General features: G+C 40.9%; 1 protein-coding gene across 1 annotated transcript in view; it reads left to right on the top strand.

Annotated features, from left to right (window-relative positions):
• LOC111875500 overlaps nucleotides 1-24,892 on the top strand; it is a 512,348-nt gene that overhangs the window by 337,666 nt on the left and 149,790 nt on the right. Inside the window, exons 4-5 of the mRNA XM_033755834.1 lie at nucleotides 3,904-4,072; nucleotides 19,943-21,314. Of these exons, the coding sequence (XP_033611725.1) occupies nucleotides 3,904-4,072; nucleotides 19,943-20,046 (273 nt within the window). The 3' untranslated portion in view covers nucleotides 20,047-21,314. The remainder of the gene's footprint in view (nucleotides 1-3,903; nucleotides 4,073-19,942; nucleotides 21,315-24,892) is intronic.

Here is a 24,892-nt window from a genome sequence, read left to right as displayed (position 1 = left end):
ACCGGGCCAGTGGGACCTGGAGCTCGCATAAGGCAGTGTCGCCATTCCCTGTAGTCGGAATGCCTCCTTCACGAGTTTCAACTTGCTGTTTGTTATTTATTATTTATTAATTAATTTATTCTTGAAATATGTAGGTTTCATAACTCATTTTAGGATACGCTTTATGCTGGAACAGAACCAAAGATTTTGGCCTAGAACCATCCATGGGGGAATCAGTATAGGCAGTTCACAAGAAGGTAGCAACTTCCCTGTGCTATAACACTATGAGTGAGTTACATGTAAGATTTGAGGCTTTCACGGCGGTGACTATGAAGAAAGCAGTCTTCTGGGATTTGGCACCGTGTATATGTGGTGTTAACCGACGTTTCGGAGGAACGTATGGCCTCCATCTTCAGGGTAGAAGAAAAATATATAAGAAATCTGCAAGCAAAGAGACCGTGAGAACCGGTAAAAGCAGTCTCACGCTACAGCCGACTACAGCTTGCGTCACAATTATTCTGTTGCGAGCCGACATGACTCTGATATTTGAGTCATATTCTAAAAGAGTGTTATAATTTTTAAAGGTGAAAAAATTGAAGGATTTATAGCGAAAATATCTGCGTTGTTCGCCCAACAATTGTAAGTGAACATCAGTATTTATCAATTATTTACAAATTTCAATTGAAAGTAATATTTACATTCGTCGCTCATTCACTCTCGATGGGCAGGCTAGTGCTTCTGTGTTAGCGGTTCCTCCCACACGGGCTGTTTCCTTTCTTTTTCTGTTTCGGAGTGGGTCGACCCCTCCACATTGTCCAGTGTGTCACCTCTCTTAACCTACTGGAAGTCCAGATGGTTCCCCTCGCGCCCTCCGACTCGAGAGCTTGTCCGAGGGCCTCGTGTAATGGCTTCATGCTGCTAGGAATGGGTTCCTTGAAGTTTCGGCTCCTTATTCTTCTGTTGTCTCCTGGGTGCCTTCTACGTCGCTTCCTGAGCGCTTGTCTTTTCTGGGATCTTGCTGCAGCAATGTCCCTGTCCCTGTGTCTTCTACACCGTGCCACTTCTGCGCGGCGGGTCATCCTGATTCTCTCAGCGGCCAGTTCCTTCCGCGGTTGACACTTTTCCCGAGTCTTGTTCGCCCTGAGGATGTCTCTTTCGAGTCATGCCACTGTTGCACGGCGGGACATCTTCTTGTCGTTTTTCTTAGTCTGCTGTGTCGCTTTCACACGGCGGCTCGTCCCTCTTCCGGCAACGGCCAGTACTTTTCTTCGGCACCCATCCTGACACTGGGTCCGTTCATTTATCTGGCGGCGGCGCTCCGCGGCCAGTTTTAGATCCTTACGCCTTTTCTTCTTCGGTTCTCCGACCGGTCTTATTTCGACATTCTCCTCGGGGACCTCTCGTTGTTCTGCCGCCTCAAGTTTCCTGTCCAATGAGGTCGGCTTTTTCTCTTTTGGACGTGCGTACATCTCTTGGCAGGCCATTGCCTTTACGTGTCTTTTGGCTCGGTGGGCGGTCATATTTCCAAATTTGGCCAGTAACTCTTCGTGGCTGGCCTTCGTCTTCGCCTGGTTGCTTCTCGCTTCTTCGTGTCTGGCGTCCGCCTTCGTCTGCTTGGCGTCCATCATGGCTATCATTTGTTCTTGGCAGGCCCTCAGTTCTTTCAGAAGGAATTTCATCATCTGCTGTGTCTCCATTTTTTTTTCAGGTAACGCTTGTTCTGCTCGTAAGTTTAAGTTAGTATCCTGCCTGTCACGTGTGTAAATCCAATCCCACTTCTGACACTAGTTGTCACGTGTTTGGTATGTCACGCGACAAATAAATTCACGTAGCCTTATATTCAACGATTATTTATTGAACTCATTCATCCACGCTTGTTTAACGTCAGGAATACAATTACTATCGCTTGCAGTATTACAGCTACTGTCTCTGCTTCAGTACTTCTACCGCGGCTGCCACACCTGAACTGTCCTTGGCGGTANAGTATCCTGCCTGTCACGTGTGTAAATCCAATCCCACTTCTGACACCAGTTGTCACGTGCTGGGTATGTCACGCGACAAATAAATTCATGTAGCCTTAGATTCAACGATTGTTTATTGAACTCATTCATCCACACTTGCTTAACNGTTGTCACGTGTTTGGTATGTCACGCGACAAATAAATTCACGTAGCCTTATATTCAACGATTATTTATTGAACTCATTCATCCACGCTTGTTTAACGTCAGGAATACAATTACTATCGCTTGCAGTATTACAGCTACTGTCTCTGCTTCAGTACTTCTACCGCGGCTGCCACACCTGAACTGTCCTTGGCGGTAGCTGGATCTCAACTGTCTCGTTCGTAAGTGTCTGTCTAGCTCTGCTTCAAGCTCTCTTATATAGGCGTTATGCGGACCGGATACCAGACACCATTTCTCAAGGTTCCGTTTCTGCTGTTTCGACAGTCCGCTGTTGCGCAGCGAACCTTCTGTTGTTCGTCTTCAGGGAAACGCTTTCGTTGTTTCGGCATTCTCTACGTAACGGCCCACTGTTATTGTGCTACCATGGAAGTACCTACTCCAAACACGTTACAGTACCTAATAACTCATGTCACCCATACGAACAAAAACTATCTGGTGTAAGATATCTGCCCAACCGACTACATACATACCCAGTCACTAGAGAATCAAAACAAACAGAAGGGAGTACAATAAAAAACATCTTATAGAAATGGACACAACACAAATTTAATTTCAGACCACTGTAAGTCGCGGTGCAAGGACCGAGGAGACCTAACCCTCATACATTCAATACCACATAAACAAAATGCAAAGGAAAATCCAAAACAACAAAAAAGAAAATGGGCTACTTTTACATTCAGTGGAAAAACACAACACACCGAAATTGGGAAAGATGGCAATAGCGGCATATACGAAATGAAGTGCTTTGTTTGTTCATTGAAATACGTTGGCCAAACTGGAAGGAGGTTTAAGATGAGATACAAGGCTATTAGGAGTAACTGCAGCAAATCAGGATATTCGAACAATATATTAGATACGGGACACTCTTACGGCAAAATAGAGGATACTATGGATGTCGTAAAAATTGGTAGAAAAGGTATACACTTGAAAGATACCACATCTACAAAATATAGAAAAATAATCTACATATGAAAGACGTACATATAGAAACACACAACCCAATATTTCAAATGATACACAAACTCTACGATAGATGGCACCACACACACCATACAGAATAAGTTAGAAACAAGAGCAATGACATTACGTTCAGTATACTGGTAGGCCACAATGGGAACACTGACATAAGGAAACACGACAAACGTAAGTACACATATCGTATATGATATCAAGATCGCCAAAAAGCGTACACTAGTCATTCTATCACATGTTGTATATTACAGTGATAACAGCCGTAAAATAGCTGAATAAAAATTAAATTTAACAACTAGCATGAAGTAAAATAATGACGTGCACGAGAGAAGCACGAAAACAAATGCAGTGCAGTGGTCTCACTCGAGGATAGAATTCACCTGATGATGGCCCAATGAGGCCGAAACACGGGATGCTGAAATATAATGGATGTCTGTGTTTGTGTTATTCTGTGTGTAGGTAGCGGCCTTGCGACGGGCTGATCCCCCGCCCAAGGAGTCCTACCGACTGTGTATAGGATTACGAAACTGAAAAAACTGCCCAAGGTCCATAAGAACTGCAGAGCCATAGATACATGTGCTGATTATATTACGTACGGCCCTGTACCGCAACCCTTTAGAGCTAATGTTTCATCCCTCGTGTTTCAGAACCGAAAGATGACCATGTTACCCGTACGTTAGCAATGGATAGGTTAGTGACGTACAATTAGTGACGTACGGACAGTGGAACGTGACCTTAATGTGTAAGTATTATGTCTGTGTGTTTACAGATAATCAGTTACGATTCGCCGCGTGGTGGCGTCAGTGTCATCACAGAGAAGGGGGAAACAACCACAAGCTTCCTGCTCATCCAGAAAGCTCGACCTTCTGACTCGGGTCGCTATCAGTGCAACCCTTCCAACGCCCAATCCAAAAGCATCACGGTTCACGTCCTCAATGGTAAGTACTCATCTCCAAACTGAAAACACAGCTTCCTGCAATCAATGGAAAATTAGGTTCATGTTCTTTTGTTTTATAAAATATTAACATTTTATTATAGTGTAAGTAAATCGCAAGGCATGTAGTACGAATGAGGGAGAAGAGGAATGCATATAGGATATTGGTGGGAAAGCTAGAAGGAAAGAGACCGCTGGGAAGGTCAAGGTGTAGGTGGGTGAACAATATTAAAATGGATCTTAGATAGGGTAGGATGGTATGGATTGAATTGATCTGGCTCAGGATAGGGGCCAGTGGACGGCTCTTGTGAACACGGTAATGAACCTTCGGGTTCCATGAAATGGTGGAAAGTTCTTGAGTAGCTGCATACTTGGCGGCTTCTCAAGAAGGCTCGGCTGAGTGAGTGAGTGAGTGAGTGAATGTGAGTAAATCAAGAGAATAAAATGGGTATGGCATGTAGCACAAACGGGGAAAATAAATATTCTCAAGTGTTTAGTGACTAGACACGAGGTTTAGATTGGTAATTGGATCTGTAGAACTCTTGCAACTAGTGATTTCAATGGATTATAGCGCTATCGCTAATACACACACTAGACGTCATCACTAGTTTTTGTCTGGTAACGAATCCCAACAATTCCCTCTTCCGCTCATGTCGTTAAAGGCTGGCAACCGTCTCGAATCTAACTCATGGCTCCAAATACCCTCACATTCTCGACTGCAACTCTCAACAGGGTCAGCGAATCAGAATTGCTATACGACTGGCGGTTTACCGCCTATCAGTTCCGCCTTGGCATCAAGCCCCTTGAGGTTCACGACCAGAGATATTTTTGCAACTGAACCTTTGTAGTAATAGTCCTTATGTAACATCCTCTCTGATGAGGGGATGGGTTTGTCTCTTATGAATATACTTGGTCTTTTGTCAACTGTATGTATCACATATACAGTATGTTATTGAGAAGTCTACCTTGACTATAATATGGTTAAGGCTATTCTGTTTTAATATCTCTTGGGATTTTATGTTTCTTGTTAAGGTAACAAGAAACTGAGGGAGAGGTTCCACGTGGATTTGTCCGTTGGGTGCTGTTCGAGTGACCGTTGTTTGCCTCACGTTGTTGTTGTCGCAGCCTATGCCATCAGGGCTGTTGGAAATACCTTCCACTGGAGTGTCTGGGGAAAGGTGACACATTACTGGCTTGATAGGCTCTTCGAAATTTCAGGAGAAGTTAAAATAATCGAGATTATTTTCCGCCAGGTTGTATTTCTTTTGTTTTGATATGGGTACATTTTTGTATATTTCGGAAACTGCACCCTCCTTTGACGTGGTCTTTTAAGTCGCTTTGGATTCGAATGAGTTTTGTGGTAGAAGTCATCACTGTTGCTGGCGGTCTACCTGGTCTTCTGGGAGCTTCCTGCTCCAGTAGTCCCCGTGTCCATGTCAGCTGTTCTGAAAGACAGTCGGTAGAACCCCTTGGACCGAGTATAAGCGCTACCTAACACAAATACAAAATAAACACAAACAGACTTCGTTACCTTGAATGGGGTTTGAACCCATGATCCCAGAGTTCGAGCGGGCGAACACCTTTCATACCTTAGACTGCGCGGCCACCGTGATCGACAGATATAATTACGATCAATAAATTAATAAGATTGAGTTCAACCGGAACATGTATTACGCTTGGGGAGATGTGAAATACAAGTAACATTTCTGTCGGATACCGGAAGTAGAGATACAACTTAGGAGACTCAGATCTAGATCCAATGATAATATTGAAATCAACATTAAAAGAAGGTAGTGTAGATTTAACTAGGAGAAAGTCCGGTATCTGACGCTTTTGAACAAGATCGGAAAGGTTCCGATCTTTATAAATTACGTGGGAATTTATTGACCAGGCGAGCGACTATCAGGTTCTAAACAAGGACTGTGCTTCGTCGATATTAATTAATAAAAAGGTTGCTAAGCTCTGGTTTGTAATCTAATGCCGCAATGGAATGTTGGTGGTAAATCCAGCAGAACTTTCTCTGAATTCTACCTAACGACATAATAAAATGAAGCAAACGGAGATTAGGTACAAGTGATTGGTGGTGCAATTTAAAAAAGGACATAATTTATGTGAGTGCGAATAAGCGTACCATTGTGAATGCGGGAGGGATGAAGCGGGTTAACTGACGAACCCTAAGCTTAACGCGCAACCTTCGCGTCACACGAGCAGGAGTGGGGAGACACGAAGTAAGAGAGACGGCGAAGACTTAGTGGAAAGGAAATGGGGGAAAGAGGAAAGTTGCTGTAGGCCAAAGCGTCGTAAAGACTAAGCCGTAGGAATGGGAGAATATCCCACCCGCCTCCCAGTCCTTAGCCAACTTTATCAGAGATAGCACAACTCCTTCCCGACCTGTGTCTGTAATTAGCTGGGACCTGCGGCTGTACTGCGCATCCAAGCTAAATTCAATCCCCCTCCCTCTTCTTGTATGCAACCCATACACTCCCCCCTCCATCTCTACTCCCCCCCCGCCCCATCCCTTCATTTACGTTTTATTTTCTGAATCTTCCACTACATCTTATTCTGTCCTGCCACTATCAAACCTTACTTTCCTTCAAGTTCTTTCCAAAAGCAGTGGTCGCAATGACTTCTTATAAAGTTACATAATACATAAGACGTCAAGGTAGAAATCTGTAAAGTATGATTACCGATCTCGAATCTCCCAGCGGTTTCCAGACTGTATCCCGCGTAACACCACTGTTTCACATGCCCGTTTCCTTAAGGAACCGTTTCTCTAACTTGGGGTGCGACCACATCTACTGGATGCTGCCCAATTCTCATGAATTATTTAAAATATAATTTCTGCCACGCTCAGTTTTCGCAAGTCAGTAGGATATATAATTGTAGACCCCTTTGTTGGATGTTAGCCGCTTTGCAGATTCTTGTTCCAATACACAGTCGGTAGGACTCCTTGGATGACGGATCAGCCTGTAGCAAGGCCGCTACTTGCAGACAGGACAACACAGTCACATGTCTTGAGTGGGATTCGAACCCACGATCCCAGCGTTTCAGCGAGCGAAGACAGTTCATGCCTTAGACCGTGTAGCCACTGTGATCGACTCGGTATTCATAGATGTCAAATGGAATACAGTATACGTAGTAAGTGTAACTGCCATTACAAGAACAGACTGAGGACCAACAATACAGTTTACATCTCCTTCTAGATTTATAAGCATTTCATTTACGCATTTTTTTTTTAATTTTGCTGTTGTTGTATTGACACAGTTTTCTTTAATTTACGCCGAGCTTTCCTCCAGAATTATGCGTTTTGAAAAGGAAAGGAAAGCAAAGCAGTAAACATCCCAAAACTTATCCCTCTTCCTCGGATATCTTGAAAGCCAAACAGCTGCCAATAAGTGAGGAGGCATCTCCACCTCTTGCTTCTGCACGATCATCGCCTCAGGATCATCGGAAGCAGATGAGCCCCTTCCCCAGCAACCCCCCCCCCCCCCAATACCATAACCTCACGCAGCGTTCAACTTAGTAGCAAAACTTTCCATTCAAAATTATTTTATTGTTCGAGATAAGCTTCCCAGTGTCTTTACTATTGTCAGTAACACTTAAAAGAAATCCTGTAAGCACAGTTTATATTAAAACTCAGCGAAGGAAGAAAATGTTCGAATGAGTACTGAGCCGGGATTTCCCTTATCCTTCTGCTATTTTTTTTTAATTATGCGAATATTATGTTTGATTTACGAGCCCATTTTCAAGATCACAATTGTCGCGCAAATTGAGAAGAGGTTCTGGCGTAGCAAAACTGATAGCAGTTTAATCAGTTTGCTACTAATGGCTCTACGCCGATCGCAGTGGCCGCGCGGTCTAAGACATGAAATGTCTTCTCCCGCTCTAACCCTAGGATCATAAATTCGAATCCCACTCAAGGCATGGATATCTGTTTCTGTTAGATAGCGGGCTTGAGACGGGCTGATCCCCCATCCAAGGAGTCCTGCCGACTGCCTTAGATTAGGGAACTGAAGTGAAACAAAGCGTTTCACGGATGCCCTATGTTCCAACTAGGAGCAGAAGAAGAAGGAGAAAAAGGATGGCTCTATAACACAGTTGGGGCCCTAGCTAATTCCAGGACATTAATTGTCTTGTTTGTATTCTCGACTTAAAATGTTTACAGGATGAGGGCATCAGCCTCGAGTCCAACCCTCAAAATTTCTGGAGGATCACAGAGTTTCTGTCAGGATTTACACCCTTAGCCAAATAGTTCCGTTTTAGGGCGCCAGACACTCGCCCGTCACCTTACTCCCGTTTAGTACCCTCCATGCTCTCACGTTGGAATGCACCCAGAGCCACTTCATGGAGGAAGGACAAAGCCCGCTTCGCAGGAGAGCATCTCTCACAACTTAATAAGAATAACCTACTGGAGTCAGTGCTCCTCTGTGAGACCCATACCAGCCAAAGTCAAAGTCAAAGTCAAAGTCAAAGTTACATTGCGACTGACGGTCAGTCAGTCAGTCAGTAAATCTTCGATGGGGCTCATGACCAGATATGAATTATTACCGTTTGACAGTTACGGTCTCGTTTCTGTGGGGCGCCTTCTCTGACGAGAGGACGGGTCTGTCTTTTGTACATGCTGCTGGTCCTTGCCAGCGCATCGACCATATTTTACTGTCTCAGATTTGAGACTTCACTTTTCGTCGCCTCCTACGACTCGCACGATCACAGTGGAGGTATTCGACCCCGCTTCCACACGGAGTCCATACCAGTCTTTGACCCCTTAATTAATTTATATTCCAGTTTTTGTGCGTTCCTCACTTATAGGTTTATATATTTATAATTATCTGGACTGATTTTATTTGCAGATGATACCAATTCGTTCTATGGTCTGCAGGTGAAATTAATCTCTTTAAAGGAAAGCATTTAACTCGGTTTGTGTGATAATCCTAATTGTTTTTATTCTATTTGGAATACACCCCCACTCATTGAAGTCTCTCTATTTTGGGGACAGCAATTTGCCGAAATCTTCTGTACTCTTTCCAAAATTTCCACGCCCCTCACCCATCCCGTGTATGCTGAATGGCGACAGGGCGATACACTAGCTTACGGCTTGGATTGGGTTACATTTTCGGCTTGAGGGTTTAGGAAGGTAAATGGAGTTCCGAGAGCCACGCTCACTTTGAAAAGTTGAAGCGTGAAAGCATAGCTTCCCGTCAGATGGTTTGTTGTTAGAGAGACTCCTCGGGGGCAACTCCAGAATCTACGCTTTTCTTCTTTTTCTAGGTTTTGTGTTGGGAGGCACTGGGAGACCGCACATCTGTTATGATTCTACAACCAACCCCTCGATTGAGTGCAAATTTCTTATTCGCTTAAGGAAGGAATATACTGAATATATTCCCATATTATGGAAAGTACTTGTCACTAGTCGTTTAAAATCTCAGTTCTAGCACTGAACAGGTTTTCCTATACGCTGTATGAGAATGGCCACAGTTCTTCAGCTTGCTAACCGTTCTGGTGTAAATATAATCTCTTAATACAATACTTACCAGTTCGGTATAACATTACAAGCACTATAGCAAAAGAGTGGACAGTTATTTCATATAGGAGACCAAATGGGGCTGTTCCTAATTAACCGAGGCCGATGTCCCCGTGGCCGCGCGGTTTAAGACATGAACAGTCTTCGCTCACTCGAACGCTGGGATCGTGGGTTCGAATCCCACTCGAGACAGGGACGTCTGTGTGTGCGTTATTCTGTGTTTGTGTTGTTCTGTGTGTAGGTAGAGGCCTTGTGATCCTCCGTCCAAGGAGTCTTACCAACTGTGTATAGGACCAAGGAACTGAAAAAGAGGACAAGACCCAACAAAGGGTCGTAGAGCCATAAATCAATTCATTTCAATTCTTTATGATTTATGTGCCGAGTCAACAGTTACAAGGTCAATTACAGACACAGTGCAACGTAGATAAAAATAATTATATTCTGGACAAACACAACATAAAGTCAGAGACTAATTGAAGTTAAGCACTGGAGGAGAAACACATTAATGCAGAACAGTAAACAAAGTAATAATATAATAATGATGATGATAATAATAATAATAATTTCGTGAACACAAATCTAAATTGCTATTGAGAATTGAGAAATGTATAAATATTTAATAATAATAATAATAATAATAATAATAAGTCTCTGCTGGAAAGTAAATGCATACTTGAAACTTATTAATAAACTCTGAATTGTTTGCACATATATCAGCCTATTTTATAGGTGTGCAAGAAGATATAAATGTAACAATATTAATAATTAATTCGAACATATTATACTAAATTATTACTGGTGCACTGAATGTATTAAAACAAACATTAAACACAATATGTAATGGTTCCACTCCATTTCTCATGCACAATGGTAAGCATAATTACCAAAATTTGCACGTTCATGAGCACCGCGATTCGTTTATTTGACTGTGTATTTAATTTGGCTAAAATATTTTCCTTATATTATCGATAAAAATGAAAAATTCATAGACACGCATTCTACTATATCGAAATAACGCTGCGGAGCGGTTTCATTTTTAGCTTCGCTTAGTGGGGGGCGGAGTCCAGTTGGGTTCACTCGGCACGGCGGCCATTGATTGGCCTATTGTAGCCTACCCCGGGTGTTTATGATGATGGAGAATTTGGTAGAATGAAGATTGGCAAGGGAAATCGGGGTACTCGGAGAAAACCTATCCCAGCGCCACTTTGCCCACCACAAATCCCACTTGACCAGACCCGGGACCGCACACGGGCCGCCGCGGTGGGAAGCCAGCGACTAACCGCTTAAGCTATGGCGCAGCCAATTTTTAGCTTACTTCCATTATTTTGAAAAAAAAAATAAAAGAAGGCTTATGAGATCACCTAGCTGTCTATCTGTCCGACTGTGTATCCCAACTAATTTTTGGTGGGAGGCATATGAGATCACCTTTCTCTTTGTGTATCTGTCTCTCTCCCCCTTCACTTTTATTTTCTATGCTGTCCTTCTCGTATCAAAGGAAAGTAGGCTATAAATTCTTCCAAAAATTTCTTCTTTTTTCGCGGACTATGGTTTTTTTTACTCCTGCTCCAATAATGCCACAGAGCCCTTGACACATCTGAAGACTGAACTGGTTGGTCGTTAATTTTGTGTACGTATCTTGCTCAGAGTGATCGTTACAGAACTTTAAATTTAACTTGCTCAGTTTTGAAGTTCACCAACATATGCTTGGTAAATTAAACAAGTTGTTAAGTTTAAACTAATCTGAAAAGTGTTTTAGCCCACTAAATGTTACTTTACTGAGTTCAAGAAAGTTCGAACTTGCCTTTGAGATATTTGAAGATTAAAATGACACATCGGCAGGGTGAATTTTGGAACTGATCTTCCTCATTTATATTTTAGTGTTGGAACAGATTTTAATAAATAATAAATACTTCACTTTACCCAGGTATGACGACACGTCCTCTGGGCTTCACTTCATCTGCACTAATAGAAAGCGAATATGGGACAGCTCCAAACAGAGTACTAAAACAATGAGGTCAACTCCAGCACTTTATAACCCACATCACCATATTGTAACACATATGTCCAAGGGTATTGAGACTCACGCCTCAGATATTTTGAAAATTTAAGATTTAAATTTTTTACAAACATGAGTTTAAAGTTTTCGTCCAAAAATTGTACGCCTTAATGATGGTCTTATGAGATTGAAACACGTCGGGGGTTGCTGTAACACACATCTTAATTAGACAATAAAGACGATATGTATGTGGATAGTAAATTGCATTTGATTTCATACAGAAAGTGCATATAAATCATATCTAAAACTAATCTAATCATAAACTAATCATATCTAAATAAATACAGAACTTGTGTTGTAAATTGTCCGTATAACATCAACAAGAACAGTTCAATTGCACGAAATCTAAGTTAGCTTTCGGGTTGGTACTGTGGCATTCAGGCCCGTTGCTATATTATAGCCATTGCTAAGTAATGACCCTGTAAACAATTTACGTTGCTAAGCAATGGCCGCAAAAGACAAGCGCGTAACAAAAGAAGAACTGTTGGAAGCGGTGTTTGCTGTGTTGTCCGATTCGAGTCTCTATAACGAGGAGCGGTTGCGATTACGAGACAGTCTTTATACAGCAGTTTGAAGAGTAGGAGGCTAGTGTGAGATAGCCGCCAGCCTGCGAGGATGTGAGCCCGGGAGCAGGGGAACGTCCACTGGTGAAGACACAGTAGACTGAGAAGAATTAATACCTGCTGTAATGAACTTCAGTGTGTGTGAATTAGAGATAGCGCTGTAGTTACTTATAGTGACGATCTGTAAATATTCCAATTACTAATCCAAACCCCCTCTACAGTCACTCATCCACGTGGCAATATGCGTGTTTAACAACAGCAAACATAGATTTGAAGCTGCAGAAATGTGCTTCCCAACAGCCATGTCAGAATATCGATTTATCTAGCACAGACGTAAGAAAATTTAAGAACTGAATTATTAATCGGTGATATACATTGAAAAATTAAACACAAATAAAGCGGTTGTAACACATGGGAAATGTGGAGCAAAGTATATTTCAAAAGTTACTCTGTCTACAAACTCAGAGGGAGAAAACACCAAGGATGACCATGTAAATAATAGAAAAAATATTTCAATTCAATAGTTAAAATTTTAAAGCTTGAACCCGTAACAGGTCCTGAGAAAAGCCGAAACCATTCAGCTGATGATGTTGATGATGATAAACTTGCATATAATGTGAAACCTTAATCTGATATCTGATAAATGTAACAATATTGGAATATATACTAATGGAAACCATGCACATAAATGGATTGTTTTTTATTAATCATAGCCGCAGCTTATAAACTAAACCGTCTGCCGATAAGTGGCAGATTCTTCGCAGTACTTCCTCTTATTATCACTTGACACATTGAACGTAAATTAGTTTATCAATAGCTGATAAATGATATAAACTCCGTCCCAAGTGCAAACAATATATAATATGTCCTTGATCTTGCTCTCCTTTACACTACATGTTTCGGCCTCAAACGGCCATCATCAGGTGTATATCATTTTTCGTATAGAGTGCAACAGGATGCTTAAATATAATATTATCAATAGCTCTTCCTTTCTACAGAGTCAAAAAATCGATGTTCTCTTTTCGGATTGCATTCAATTTCGTGCGGCCATCTGCACAGTGGTCATATTTCCAATATAATATCTTTATTTAGTCTGTTGGATTGGATATTTTAATGTTCACGTAGGAATTGTTCTTAATGCAGGGAACTAAGTGTTACTTTCCAAGATTCACGTACAGTGTTACTTCATTTCAGTGCCTACTTTACATTAATTTCTTCTCCTACGATTTACGATCGGACGCTGTCCGGCCTGCACCATTACATGACGTTCTTCTTATCGTCTGCTAGCATGAAGAAGGCTTAAAAGTCTTTATCCGACAGCTGTTTAGACCATAAAAGTTCAGACGCTAATACTAAATTGTCTTTTGGATCCGCAATCAAAATAGATCTTAAAGAAATTGGATGTAGGTACGTGAACCGGATTTAATTGCTTCAGAACCGGTTCCTTTGGTCGGCTCCTGTAAAAATGAAAATCGATTTCTGGGTTAATAAAAAGGGTTAAGAGTCTCGTGAATTGTTGAGCGCCTGTCAGCTTCTGAAGACAATTGAGAGGAAAGCTTCAGCAGTTCTGTAAAAATCACCTGTTTTGGATATCCACATCCTCACACTTGCTACTTCCTCATAACCGCCATCTCCTGGAATGGTATTATTTTCTCGAACAAGCAATTTCTCCTGCTTGATCGAGTTACTGTGCAGAGGACATAACTGCATCCATATTGTAGCCACTACGGCTGGGCCAACTGTGTTACAGGCAACGTTGTCTGATCTCATCCTAAGGCTTGATGCGTTAGCTCAGTCTCTCATCTCTGCCAACCCACGAAAGAAATTTAGGACAGTTCCGCGATATAGGAAACGGTAGCTCCGCTTCTCAATACGTTCACCACCTGTTTAGGTCTCAATCTTAAAGTCGTGGCCAATTATAACAAGGTAGAAACATCTTGTAATCTATACTCTTTATCAAATATTTATTTACAATAATTATTTTATACTGTCACGTGTGAGGGTTGTGCGTGACTTATAAGACGGGTTTTGGGTTGCGTGATTGGATTTAATGACGCCTTATTCACACAGCACGGAACTACAGGCAACTACATCACTATTTCTGATCACGCATTTTAGAGTTCACCGTTATATACGCATTAGGTTTCTCAGTCTTCACTAGTCATATCCTGGCAACGGATTTGTAACAGTCTCACTGTCACTTCAAATAAGACATGAAATCTTATTTTCACAGCCTAATTCCCTTCTTATTATTATCTGCAACTGTCAACTAAATTCAATTCCTCTGCTACTGGCAGGCTGGAGTCTCGACACTCGACTCCATTCTACGTTGCTACTGCCAGCTTCGGAACTATTCCTTATAACCACTTTGTATTGACCATGCAGAAAACACCCTCTCTACTGTTGAGAAGACTAGTTTACTGATCCGTTAACTAGCAACTGAATTAATTCGATTGTTGCTTGCCTATTCGTTGACGCGGGAATGTGTTTACCTAGTCGTTGCCTAGCAATGAATATCTATTCTTACTTCGCTATTCCGACTTTCGGGCATCATGTCACAATATTTATTATCCATTTAGCTACGGTGTCAGTAGTTCAGACTGTTTAACGTTGAGTGATAGTATGATCAGTGAATGACTAATTGTAAATTATGTGAAAGGAAATGGCCGTAGCCTATCAGCAAATGTTATTAAGGTGATTAAATTGGGAAAGACAACATAAGCAAATATATTCTGTAGCATACGTAAAGTATATGAGACATAAAAATATTAACGCTTTAGCGAGAAAATTTGAAAAAGAGAGGAGAATATAATTACCAATATTCTGCCACCCACTCTTCTCTCTCCCTCTCTTGGTGCCTCATTATGTTTTCACATCATGAATTTAGTGCAAGAAACCACCAGCAAGAAGAATCGTTACGGCAGCGACACGAAATTCTATTTTCTAGACTCGTTAAAGGTACTGCACTGCGAAAAACTTTAGACTGTGAACGGGATATTCCATCTGTGTGACGTCATATTATTCGTACATTCCTCATTCTCCGCCTAAGTATAAATTCAACAAACCACTTGACAATGCGGTGGCAGGGAGATATCCGGCGTCTGAAAGAGAAAGACAGACTGGGAGATATTAAAAGAAAAAAGAGGAAAACAAAATCATATGTTCACATGAAGGCGGACTGGAATTCCTAAAAGTAAGTGCAAGGAAGGAAGAAGATGTACTGAGTGTAAATTTGAAAACATAAAATACTCCTTTCTGTTGCACATATGTGCAGAAACATGCAATTTGTATGTCTTGCAACTTCAGAAACCTTGTGCAGGCAAGAGAGGAGTGGTTTATGTGCAGGCAAATTACGTAAATATTATGTTTCAAATAATGTTGGTACTTAGAGGTCTCACTGCTTCATTAAGACATGCGTATTGTAGTAGATTCTGTGGACGTATAGCCCTTATTGACATGGACTCACATTTCGGTCTGTACGCACGTAACCCGAGATATCTAGGATTGCAGTGATTGTCTTTTTGGACATTATCCACCATCCTATTTTCATTTACAACGTCGGAGACTGGGATCAGCCTCCATCCACAGGTAAAAATACTATTCATTTCGGCCCAATCGATAGAGCTACTCATATCGATATCAGAATTAAGACAAGGCAGGATATATAAGCCCAACACAACATAAATCACCTGCGAGAGTTAAGACAAATTTTCAAAATGTCACCTGAGTGAAGCCTAGTAACTATGATCTGAAGTAGAAATTAAAACCATATAATCGGGTTCGAATCTCGGTCGGAACATTGAGATGTTTCGATGCTACGAACATCCGAATAAAGTATTGTTAATTTCTTAAAAAAATATAGTTTGAGATCCGAAATTAATTCTGTGGTTATTAGAAGATGACTACATTATGGAAATGCATATTATTCACTTTGAAAAACGTTATCAACCCGACTGCTTTCAAAAACTAAAAATCGCTCTACAGAAAACGTTTAATTTTTCCACGTGCTTTACACGGTCCCTACGCAATGTCTATAATTTCGAGGAAAGAAAGTGAACAATTTAGGATATCATCCGACGAGGGGCGTCGTATTTTACACGAGCCAAAATCAAAGTTTGCTGGGATGAAACACCATGAAGAGTGGTGCATAGATTTCTCCGAAACGTTAGAACTTTCCTACCAAACTGCACTGAATGTTATCCGAAAAGACCATAAACTGAACATTTACTACCGTGAGAACCGCAAATCCCGTTTATATAGAGGTCGCCTATTGTTGTTATTCTGTGGGCGGTTAACCTTTTCAATATCGATCCTATATAGCATAGGATGGTCGGATTATATACTTACTTACTTCTTATGGAGCTGAGCCCTTCTTGAGGAGAAGCCATATCTGCAGCTACTCAAGAATTTCCCAGCATTTTATGGAACCCGAAGGTTCATTACTGTGTTCACAAGAGCCCTTCATTGGTCCTTATCCGGAGCCAGATCAATCCAATCCATACCATCTCTTCCTATCTCTCTAAGATACATTTTAATATTGTCCACTCACTTACGTCTTGGTCTTCCCAGCAGCCTCTTTCCTTCTGGCTTTCCCACCAATATCCTATAGGCATTCCTCTTCTCACCCATTCGTGCTATATGCCCTATCCACCTCATCCTCCTTGACTTGATCATTGTAATTTTACTTGAAGAAGAGTACAAATTATGAAGCTCCTCATTATGCAGTTTTCTCCATCCTCCTATCACTTCATCCCTCTTCGCTCCAAATATTCTACTCAACACCCTGTTCCCAAACACCCTCAATTTATGTTCCTCCCTTAATGTCAGAGACCAAGTTTCACACCCATACAGAACCACAGGCAAAATTATAATTTTGTGTATTCTGATTTTTATGTTTTTGGACAACAGACGAGAAGACAAAAGGTTCTGGACTGAATGGTAGCAAGCATTACCCGAGTTCAATTTCCTCTTAATTTCCTCCTGAATCAGGTTTCGATCTGTTATCGTTGTTCCAAAATATCTGAACTGTGCCACATTTTCAAAACATCTGTTTCCTATCTTTATGTAATGATTTTGCCCTGCATTTTGGTGACGAGACAGCAACATATACTTAATTTTCTCTGTGTTTACTTCTAGACCAACCTCTTTACTTGCGTCAGTTAAAATTTGTGTGTTTTTCTTTATGATATCTATATTATCACCCAGTAGACTCACATCATCAGCATAGGCCAACAGCTGATGTGTCCCGTTTAATTTCAGTCCCACCTGGTTTTCCTGGACCTTCCTAATAGCATATTCTAAAGCAAAGTTGAAAAGAAGTGGCGATAAAGCAGCTCCTTGTCTTAGACCATTCTGGATAGGATATTTATCGGACAAATGTTTATCTACACGGACTTTACTATACGTTTCCTTTAAACACATTTTAATCAGCTTAACTAGTTTCATGGGTATCCCAAACTCTATCAGAATAATGTACAATACTTCCCCCCAAACCGAATCATAGGCTTTCTTGAAGCCTACAAATACCTGATGCACTGTCTCATTGTACTCCTATTTTTTCTCCAATATTTGACGAATGCAAAAGATCTGATCTGTAGTTGACCTGTTGCATCGAAACCCACACTAATGATCCCCAATAAGTTCATCCATCTATGGACTTAACCTTGAGAGAAGAATATTGGATAACATTTTGTATGAAGTTGATAGCAGCGATATGTCCCGGTAATTACTACAGTCAGCTTTATCACCCTTCTTGTGAACGTGCAGTAATAGATTCATTCCTCTGATCAGCAAATTTTTCCTTGTACCAAATAGAAGTAATTAGATTGTGGATCTTAGAACGTAATATTTCTCCGCCTGCTTGATGAAGTTCTGCCGGAGTTTGATCACTACCTGGCGATTTATACCGTTTCAATTTTGCAATAGCACTTTCAACCTCAAAAGGGCTGCGATCAGGCATTAACGGCTCAACTGTATCGATTTCTGTCTGCCTAACATCACTGACCCTATGTACATTCAATAACTGAGAGAAGTAGTTCCTCCACCTATTCAAAATGTTGTGGGTATCTGCAAGCAGATCACCATTCTCATCCTTCACTAAGTAACTTCTAGGTTGGTAACCCCTCTTAAAGTCATCTATTCCTCTATACAGGTCCCTAATGTTCTTCTTCTTACTGCTCATTGCAAGCTCATCAGTTTTGTCTTTCAGATATTCCCTCTTTTTGTTCCTGAAATGCCTGCTGATTTCACGTTTAGATTATCCCCATTTAACTCGCTTGGATCCTGTAACCATTGCAATTTGACCTGCTATCTTTGATCTAATAAATTTGAGCATCCTTCATCGAACCATGGCTTATGCTTCTTCGGTTCATAATAACCTAGACTCTCTTCGGCGGATATTTTTATATTCTCTCTAATAGTTTCCCAAGCTTTATTAACGTCCACCTCAGTGTCCAAGTTTTCAAAAGCCATGAACTTATTTGAAATTTCAACACGATACTGCTCTTTACACTCTGCCTCATTTAACTTCTTGAGATTGAACCTCTCCATGTGAACTCTGTGTGTTGTTTGTTTGCTCACTTTCCCTAACCTTTGCCACCAACAGGTAGTGGTCAGTATCACAATCTGCTGCCCAGAATGATCGGACATCAAGTATACTTGAGTGCCGTCCCCTGTATGAATGATAAGTTGGAAAGGAATTGGAAGCAACGGTTATGGGCTGACCGAGGTATTAACCCGTCGTTTGTTTGGAGAACTGAGGGAAGCTAGGAAAAACCTCAGGATAGCTGGTGTCTTGGCCGAGATTCGAACGGAGCACCTCGCAAACAAAATTCTAGACCAGTATATTCAGTGTCACCCAATACTGTCACGATATTTAAACATACTAGGTTATAAGGGCTTGGATACCTACCTACCTACCACTCGGCGCTACAGCCTTGGGTGAGCCTTGGTCTCCTTTACAACCGGTCTCCACTGCTCTCTATTCCTCATCTTCTCTAGCCATCCTTTCACCTTCATCTTCTTCAGGTAGTTCTCAACATCTTCTAGCCGTCTCATCCTGGATCTTCCTTTTCCTCTTTTGGAATATAGCCTTCCTTTTGATATATCATTTCTTGGGCTACTTCCTGCATCTTTCCGGGTTGCAGCATTGTGCGTACATTTCAAGTTGCCATCACAGTATCCTTTGATTCGTCCGTTTCCGAAGCTGGTTGTTAAGATTTCTGAACAAAATGATTTTTACAGGATGAGGTTGTTATCCCAATGCCCTGTCCCAAACCTGAAGGACCAGAGTATCTCTCTGAATCTGGACTGTACCCTTTGACCTTTCCCGCACGGGTGACCCTAACAGTAGTTAAACTACCTCCTGCATAGCTCTCCAGGTCACAGAGTCACGCAAAGGGGCTGGGATGGTGTAGATGAATTATGCATACAGAGTTTTGTCGGGGAAAACTCTATTTCGAAGTTTGAGGAGATGGAAACAAAACATTAAGATGCCTCTTAGGGAAATAGGTTGTGAGATTGGGAACCTGATATAACTGGCTCGAGAGTATGTCAAAGGGTCTTGGTAGTTTTATGGACCTTCTGATGCTAATTTGGTAGTCTTAGTTAGTGGTGAATTGCCAGAGTTTATTTCACTGTACTTGTTACATAAATGAACCGTTAATAAATAATAAATCTACTCTTGAACAAGCGGTTGTCACAATTTGTACTTTCCATTGCTTTTCCTTGTTGCAGGGGAATATCCCGCGGCGATGCAACATGGGGGACAAGCGCATCATCGCTCATCACATCTCTACTGTTTAATATTCTGCGTGTGCCTGTTGCTGTTAAGTCCCTAACACGTAATAAGTGCAGTGGAACAGGTTTATGTTGCATAAGCAACTGAGAGAATCGAGAAGACGTATTTATGAAACCTTACAGTGACAGGTATAATTTTATGTCTCATTTATTTTGTTTGCTCATGACATACAGTTTCTTGACCATAACAAGAAGTCAGATTCAAGAGGAAGTGGCAGTGATACAGAATTAGTATACTACGCTTAAGTGCGTCAAAATAAGTGTATATACTTACTGTACAAAACAAATTAAAGAAATGTGGAAATTATACAGTGCTTGATCGAAGTGGTCGATGTAATATTACAGATTTAATATATATCTATTTTCTAAGTGCAGTCTCAGATGACTAAACGAGATGTGTGAAACACTATGACTTTTTTAACAAATAAGTACGACCATTATGTGGATAACTATGTTGCAACAACTCAGTTATGTATAAAAAATACATTTCGCATATATTAATATTCCCTATTTGTTCTCCAAGCCAGTTCTCGTATGTATCAAAGTGGACGGAAAAAGTGACAATATATTGGACAAGGAAAATCTGGTATAATTCATTCCAAGATTGAGGAATTTTATTATTATATTCTCCATAGTATAAAAAATCTTGCAACTTCTAAGTTCTTACTGAGAAAGAAATTCCCTCTACGGAACAAACTAACTAAATGAGTGAATATTTTTACAGTGAAACAACATTGATTTGATTAGATCATTGCCTCATTTGATTAACCAGGATCTGTGGTACCCATCATGAGTGACAAAGAGGAAAAAAATCTCCAGTATTTACACAGATCTTAGAAAAATCTTCCATAGGCATTTTCTGACAGAATGAAAAAGGACAAGAAGTACTCAAGTTTACTGAATAATAACAATACACTACTTTGACTTTGTCCAATTATAAGTGGCCTACAAGTTATATTCAAGAAATTATGTGGCAAGTTGATTAGAAGGAATATAGTCACAGATTTACTCTGCCTATGTGAGTGACTCAGTCCCATTTCCTAAAAGTGAATGTGCTTTTTTTTTCAAGAAGAGGAAGAAGAGATCATGAACAAAGACAGATATCGAGGGCCTAATAATAATGTTGGTTGGGAGAGGTAATCTTTCCTTCTACCAGTGTTCTTATTGTCGTCTTCAGAATTGGATTTTTCTTAATCTCAACAGTATACTATCCACGCCTTACTTCCTGCAGAAGTCTTAGGGTTTCCGCACACCGTTTCACGACATGACTACAGCGAGTCAGGAGTTCATTCAAGTAGATTATCAACAGGTGAGTCATTTATCAACTACAACACTAGGCTTAAGTAGATTAGTAGTAATGATAACACTTTCTCGAAACTTCTCCCCTCAGACAAGATGAAGTGCTGTGTATATGTTGTAAGGAACAGAATAGATACAATATTTCAGTCATAATGTTGCTCCAACAACTGTACTTGTTCGTCAATATATTAATACACACAGTGTATGTACACTGTCACTCTGTAACAAGTGGATTTTGCTTTCTGATGGGTGATTTGTTTTAGTTGGCCGCGTATCACTGATAAATGCTCGTATATAACAAGATAGATTATATGTGGAGGTAAATTGCTGGTATTTTCATTGGAAAGAGTATTTATAATTTGGTGATAACTATAAGGTCTGGATGGTGTATATTATTCAGAAACTTTCGCATTTCTCTCTGCCTTAATTTAAATTTGGCTCGATAGTAAAATAACTGAAAATAAAATACATCATGTGAGGGTGCATCTGATTGAGCCCACTCCTAGGGAAATACATAAGCACACTGAATCTCTAAAAGACTGAATGTATTCACAGTTCTGAGTGTTCTGGCTCTGTACAGATCTGTAGATGTCTATCAGTATACCCGTACGACAAGTTAAATCTGTCACTGAAGATACAGAAAACGCAGCTGAATATTAGATGTTAACAGTATCGTCTGCAGTAGCTAACTCTGCATAAGAACAGCCAGTATCACTTCTTTCATTTATAAAACTTGAATTGTTTAAATTGGATCGCCTCTGTGGTCCAGTGGTCAGAGTTCCTGCCTACAGATCCAGAGGTCCTGGGTTAGATTTCCAGCGCTACTAGATTTTCTGAGAAGTAGTGGGTCTGGAACGGGGTCCAGTCGGTCTCGTGGTGATAATTGAGGAGCTATTTCAAGGATAGAGCGGTTCCGGTCTAGAAAACCGAAATTAACAGCAGTGGGGATCCGTTGCGCTGACCACGAGACACCCTCTCTCCGCTAAAGTTGGCACTAACTTCGCCAACAAGTGGCGGTCGCTCGGTCGGTATAGTTCGCTTGCGGACTACAGGCCACGGAGTTTTTGTTTTTGTTTGAATTGTTTAAAATAATCAAGCAAAAAAAAACTTTGCAGAGACTGAGTATCACTGAAGAGGTATATTTTGAATTGTTATTGTTGTTGTTGTTGTTGTTCTGTTACGAACGCTTCTGTCTGGTACTCATACAGTGTTCTACAATATTTAAAAAAATACAGGTATAAAATTATTTCAAATGGTTCTGTTTAAAAGACAATTATCTCTATTACATACATTGTAATGATATAAATAAAGAGAAAAATAGTAAAGGTATCCCTGTAACAGGAGACCGTGGAGGCCCATAGAGTTGTGAGACGTCGAAGCTCCCACATTTTACCTAAACAATCGGCTCAGAGATGAAGGTGAGGTTGTCAGCTTCTCGTGCCGGCCGCCCTTTATTCCAGGAAGATTCCTGGTACTCATTTCTGTTAAAGTTTGAGTCGACCCCAAGACCATAGTGCGGCTGGAAAGATAAGGTCAATTAAAAAATCTAGTGACCTCATCAGGAATCGAACCCGCAACCTTGCGACTTGTAGCATAGTGCCTCAACGAACTACGCTACCGCTACTCCCACTTTTAATGATATATATATATATATATATACATGTCATTTAAAGTATTGCGGTCTATTCAGCGCTTGTCTATGTCATTATCTTTTAAAGCTGAGTGTAGATGGCTTTCTGTAACTCTGATATCTGTTGCTGTTATAGAGATGCACTTGGATGGTTGCGGCAGAAGTAGCTATGTAGTCTTTATATTCTCAATTTTCCTGCCAGGGGAACATACACGTACATAGTTGCTTTTTCTTGTTCTGGCCTATTGTACCAGCCCCAGATGATAGGTGAGGGTGATTGTGGGTCAGTTGGTGGAAAAAAGATTGGCAGGAGAAAACCTGCCCCAGCGCCACTTTGTCCACCACAAATCCCACTTAACCAGACCCCCGGAATCGAACCCAGGCCGCCGCGGTGGGAAGTCAGCGACTAACCGCTTGAGCTATAGCGCGGCCATACTTCTCCTGTTACCCTGTTAGGGTTTTATCTGATTTTTTATGATTTATTTCTTATATACGATTTTTGTCGGCACATTAAATTATTATTATTATCATAATTAACACGGCATTTTGACCTCTCAGCTGTGACGGGAATAAATTACACTTGGCGCATGGATATATTAGTGTCTGTGGAGTCAGCTCCCCACTAAATGAACCAGCACTGAGGCATTCCTCACAGTCTGAGATACCTGGGTATAGCGAATTGCTCCATAGTACATTTATAAATTACCACTGAGCCGTTAATCTATTTAAATTACCCTTCACTATCCAGGCTCCCCAACCATCTGCCCCCTGCCGTGACTCTAGTGGCTTTGTTTGCAAATCACGCATGAGAATCCCGCGGTTGCCGTCACCTGTCGCCACGTGCAGATCTCACTCGCTCCAGTAGATTAACTTCATCGACAAGAACTTAGGTACACTTAACTCTATAAAGCGGTCATCTTCTTGAGAAGCCACTCAGCTGGTCAAGAAATTCTCCGCATTTTATGAAACTCGCGTTAGCAAGAACTTGCCACTGACTGTGTTTCTTCAAGATTCATTTTAATATTATCCTCCCACCTACTCTTAGTTCTCCGAAGTTATGTCTTCCGTTCAGCCTTCCCGACTACATTTTTATATAATTCTGATTCCCCCCATATTTGTTGCATTTCTCATTCATATTATCGTTCTTGTTTTTACAGACTAAAAAGATTTAGTGAATATTTCAAGATTTGAAGCCCCAGCGCTCGGCGCGGTTTGCCATTTTCTTAATTATATGCAGAAAATTTTGAAATAAAAATACCTTCGTGTTTCACAGATAACGTATCAACTTTATCACTAGTTTATTGTATGCAAATGTGGTCAGGTTACAGACTGAACTACCTACCTGCCTCACCTGTATTATTATTATTATTATTATTATTATATAAACAAAGGACCAAAATTTAATTATTATACCTGTTCCCCTGATAGAGATAGCCCATCTGTACATGCGTTTTAGCTACTGATGTATGTAGGCACGTTGACGTACTAGGAGCAAGAACTGTTTCTCTTTACCATATTTTGTAACGGTACTTTATTAAGTGTTAAAATATTAATTGCATTTATAATTAATGTACATACATTCTCGCGGCGTAATTGTTGGCGGCTTCTCAAGAAGGGTTCAGCTTCGTGAGTGAGTGACTGATTTTTTTATTTCCTTGGCACTACAGCCCCAGTCTGCCTAGGCCTACCTCCATGAACTCCGTTCACTTCGGTTTTTCTAGATCTTACACATATGGTAGGACTCCTTGGGCGGGTGATCAGCTCATCGCAAGGCCTCTATCTGTACACAAACACAGAAAAACACTAAACATCCATACCATTAGTGGAATGCGAACCCACGATCCCGGCTTCCGAGCGAGCGAAGACAGTACAAGCCTTAGACCGCTCGGCTACCGTGACCGGCTGAGTGACTGATTTGCCCATACTTATTTACTTACATCAAATATCAGTGAAATTAG

The sequence above is a fragment of the Cryptotermes secundus genome, unplaced genomic scaffold, assembly GCF_002891405.2.
Source record: "Cryptotermes secundus unplaced genomic scaffold, Csec_1.0 scaffold358, whole genome shotgun sequence".
In the NCBI taxonomy this organism is placed as follows: Eukaryota; Metazoa; Arthropoda; class Insecta; order Blattodea; family Kalotermitidae; genus Cryptotermes; species Cryptotermes secundus.
This window is presented reverse-complemented; position numbering and strand designations above follow the sequence as displayed.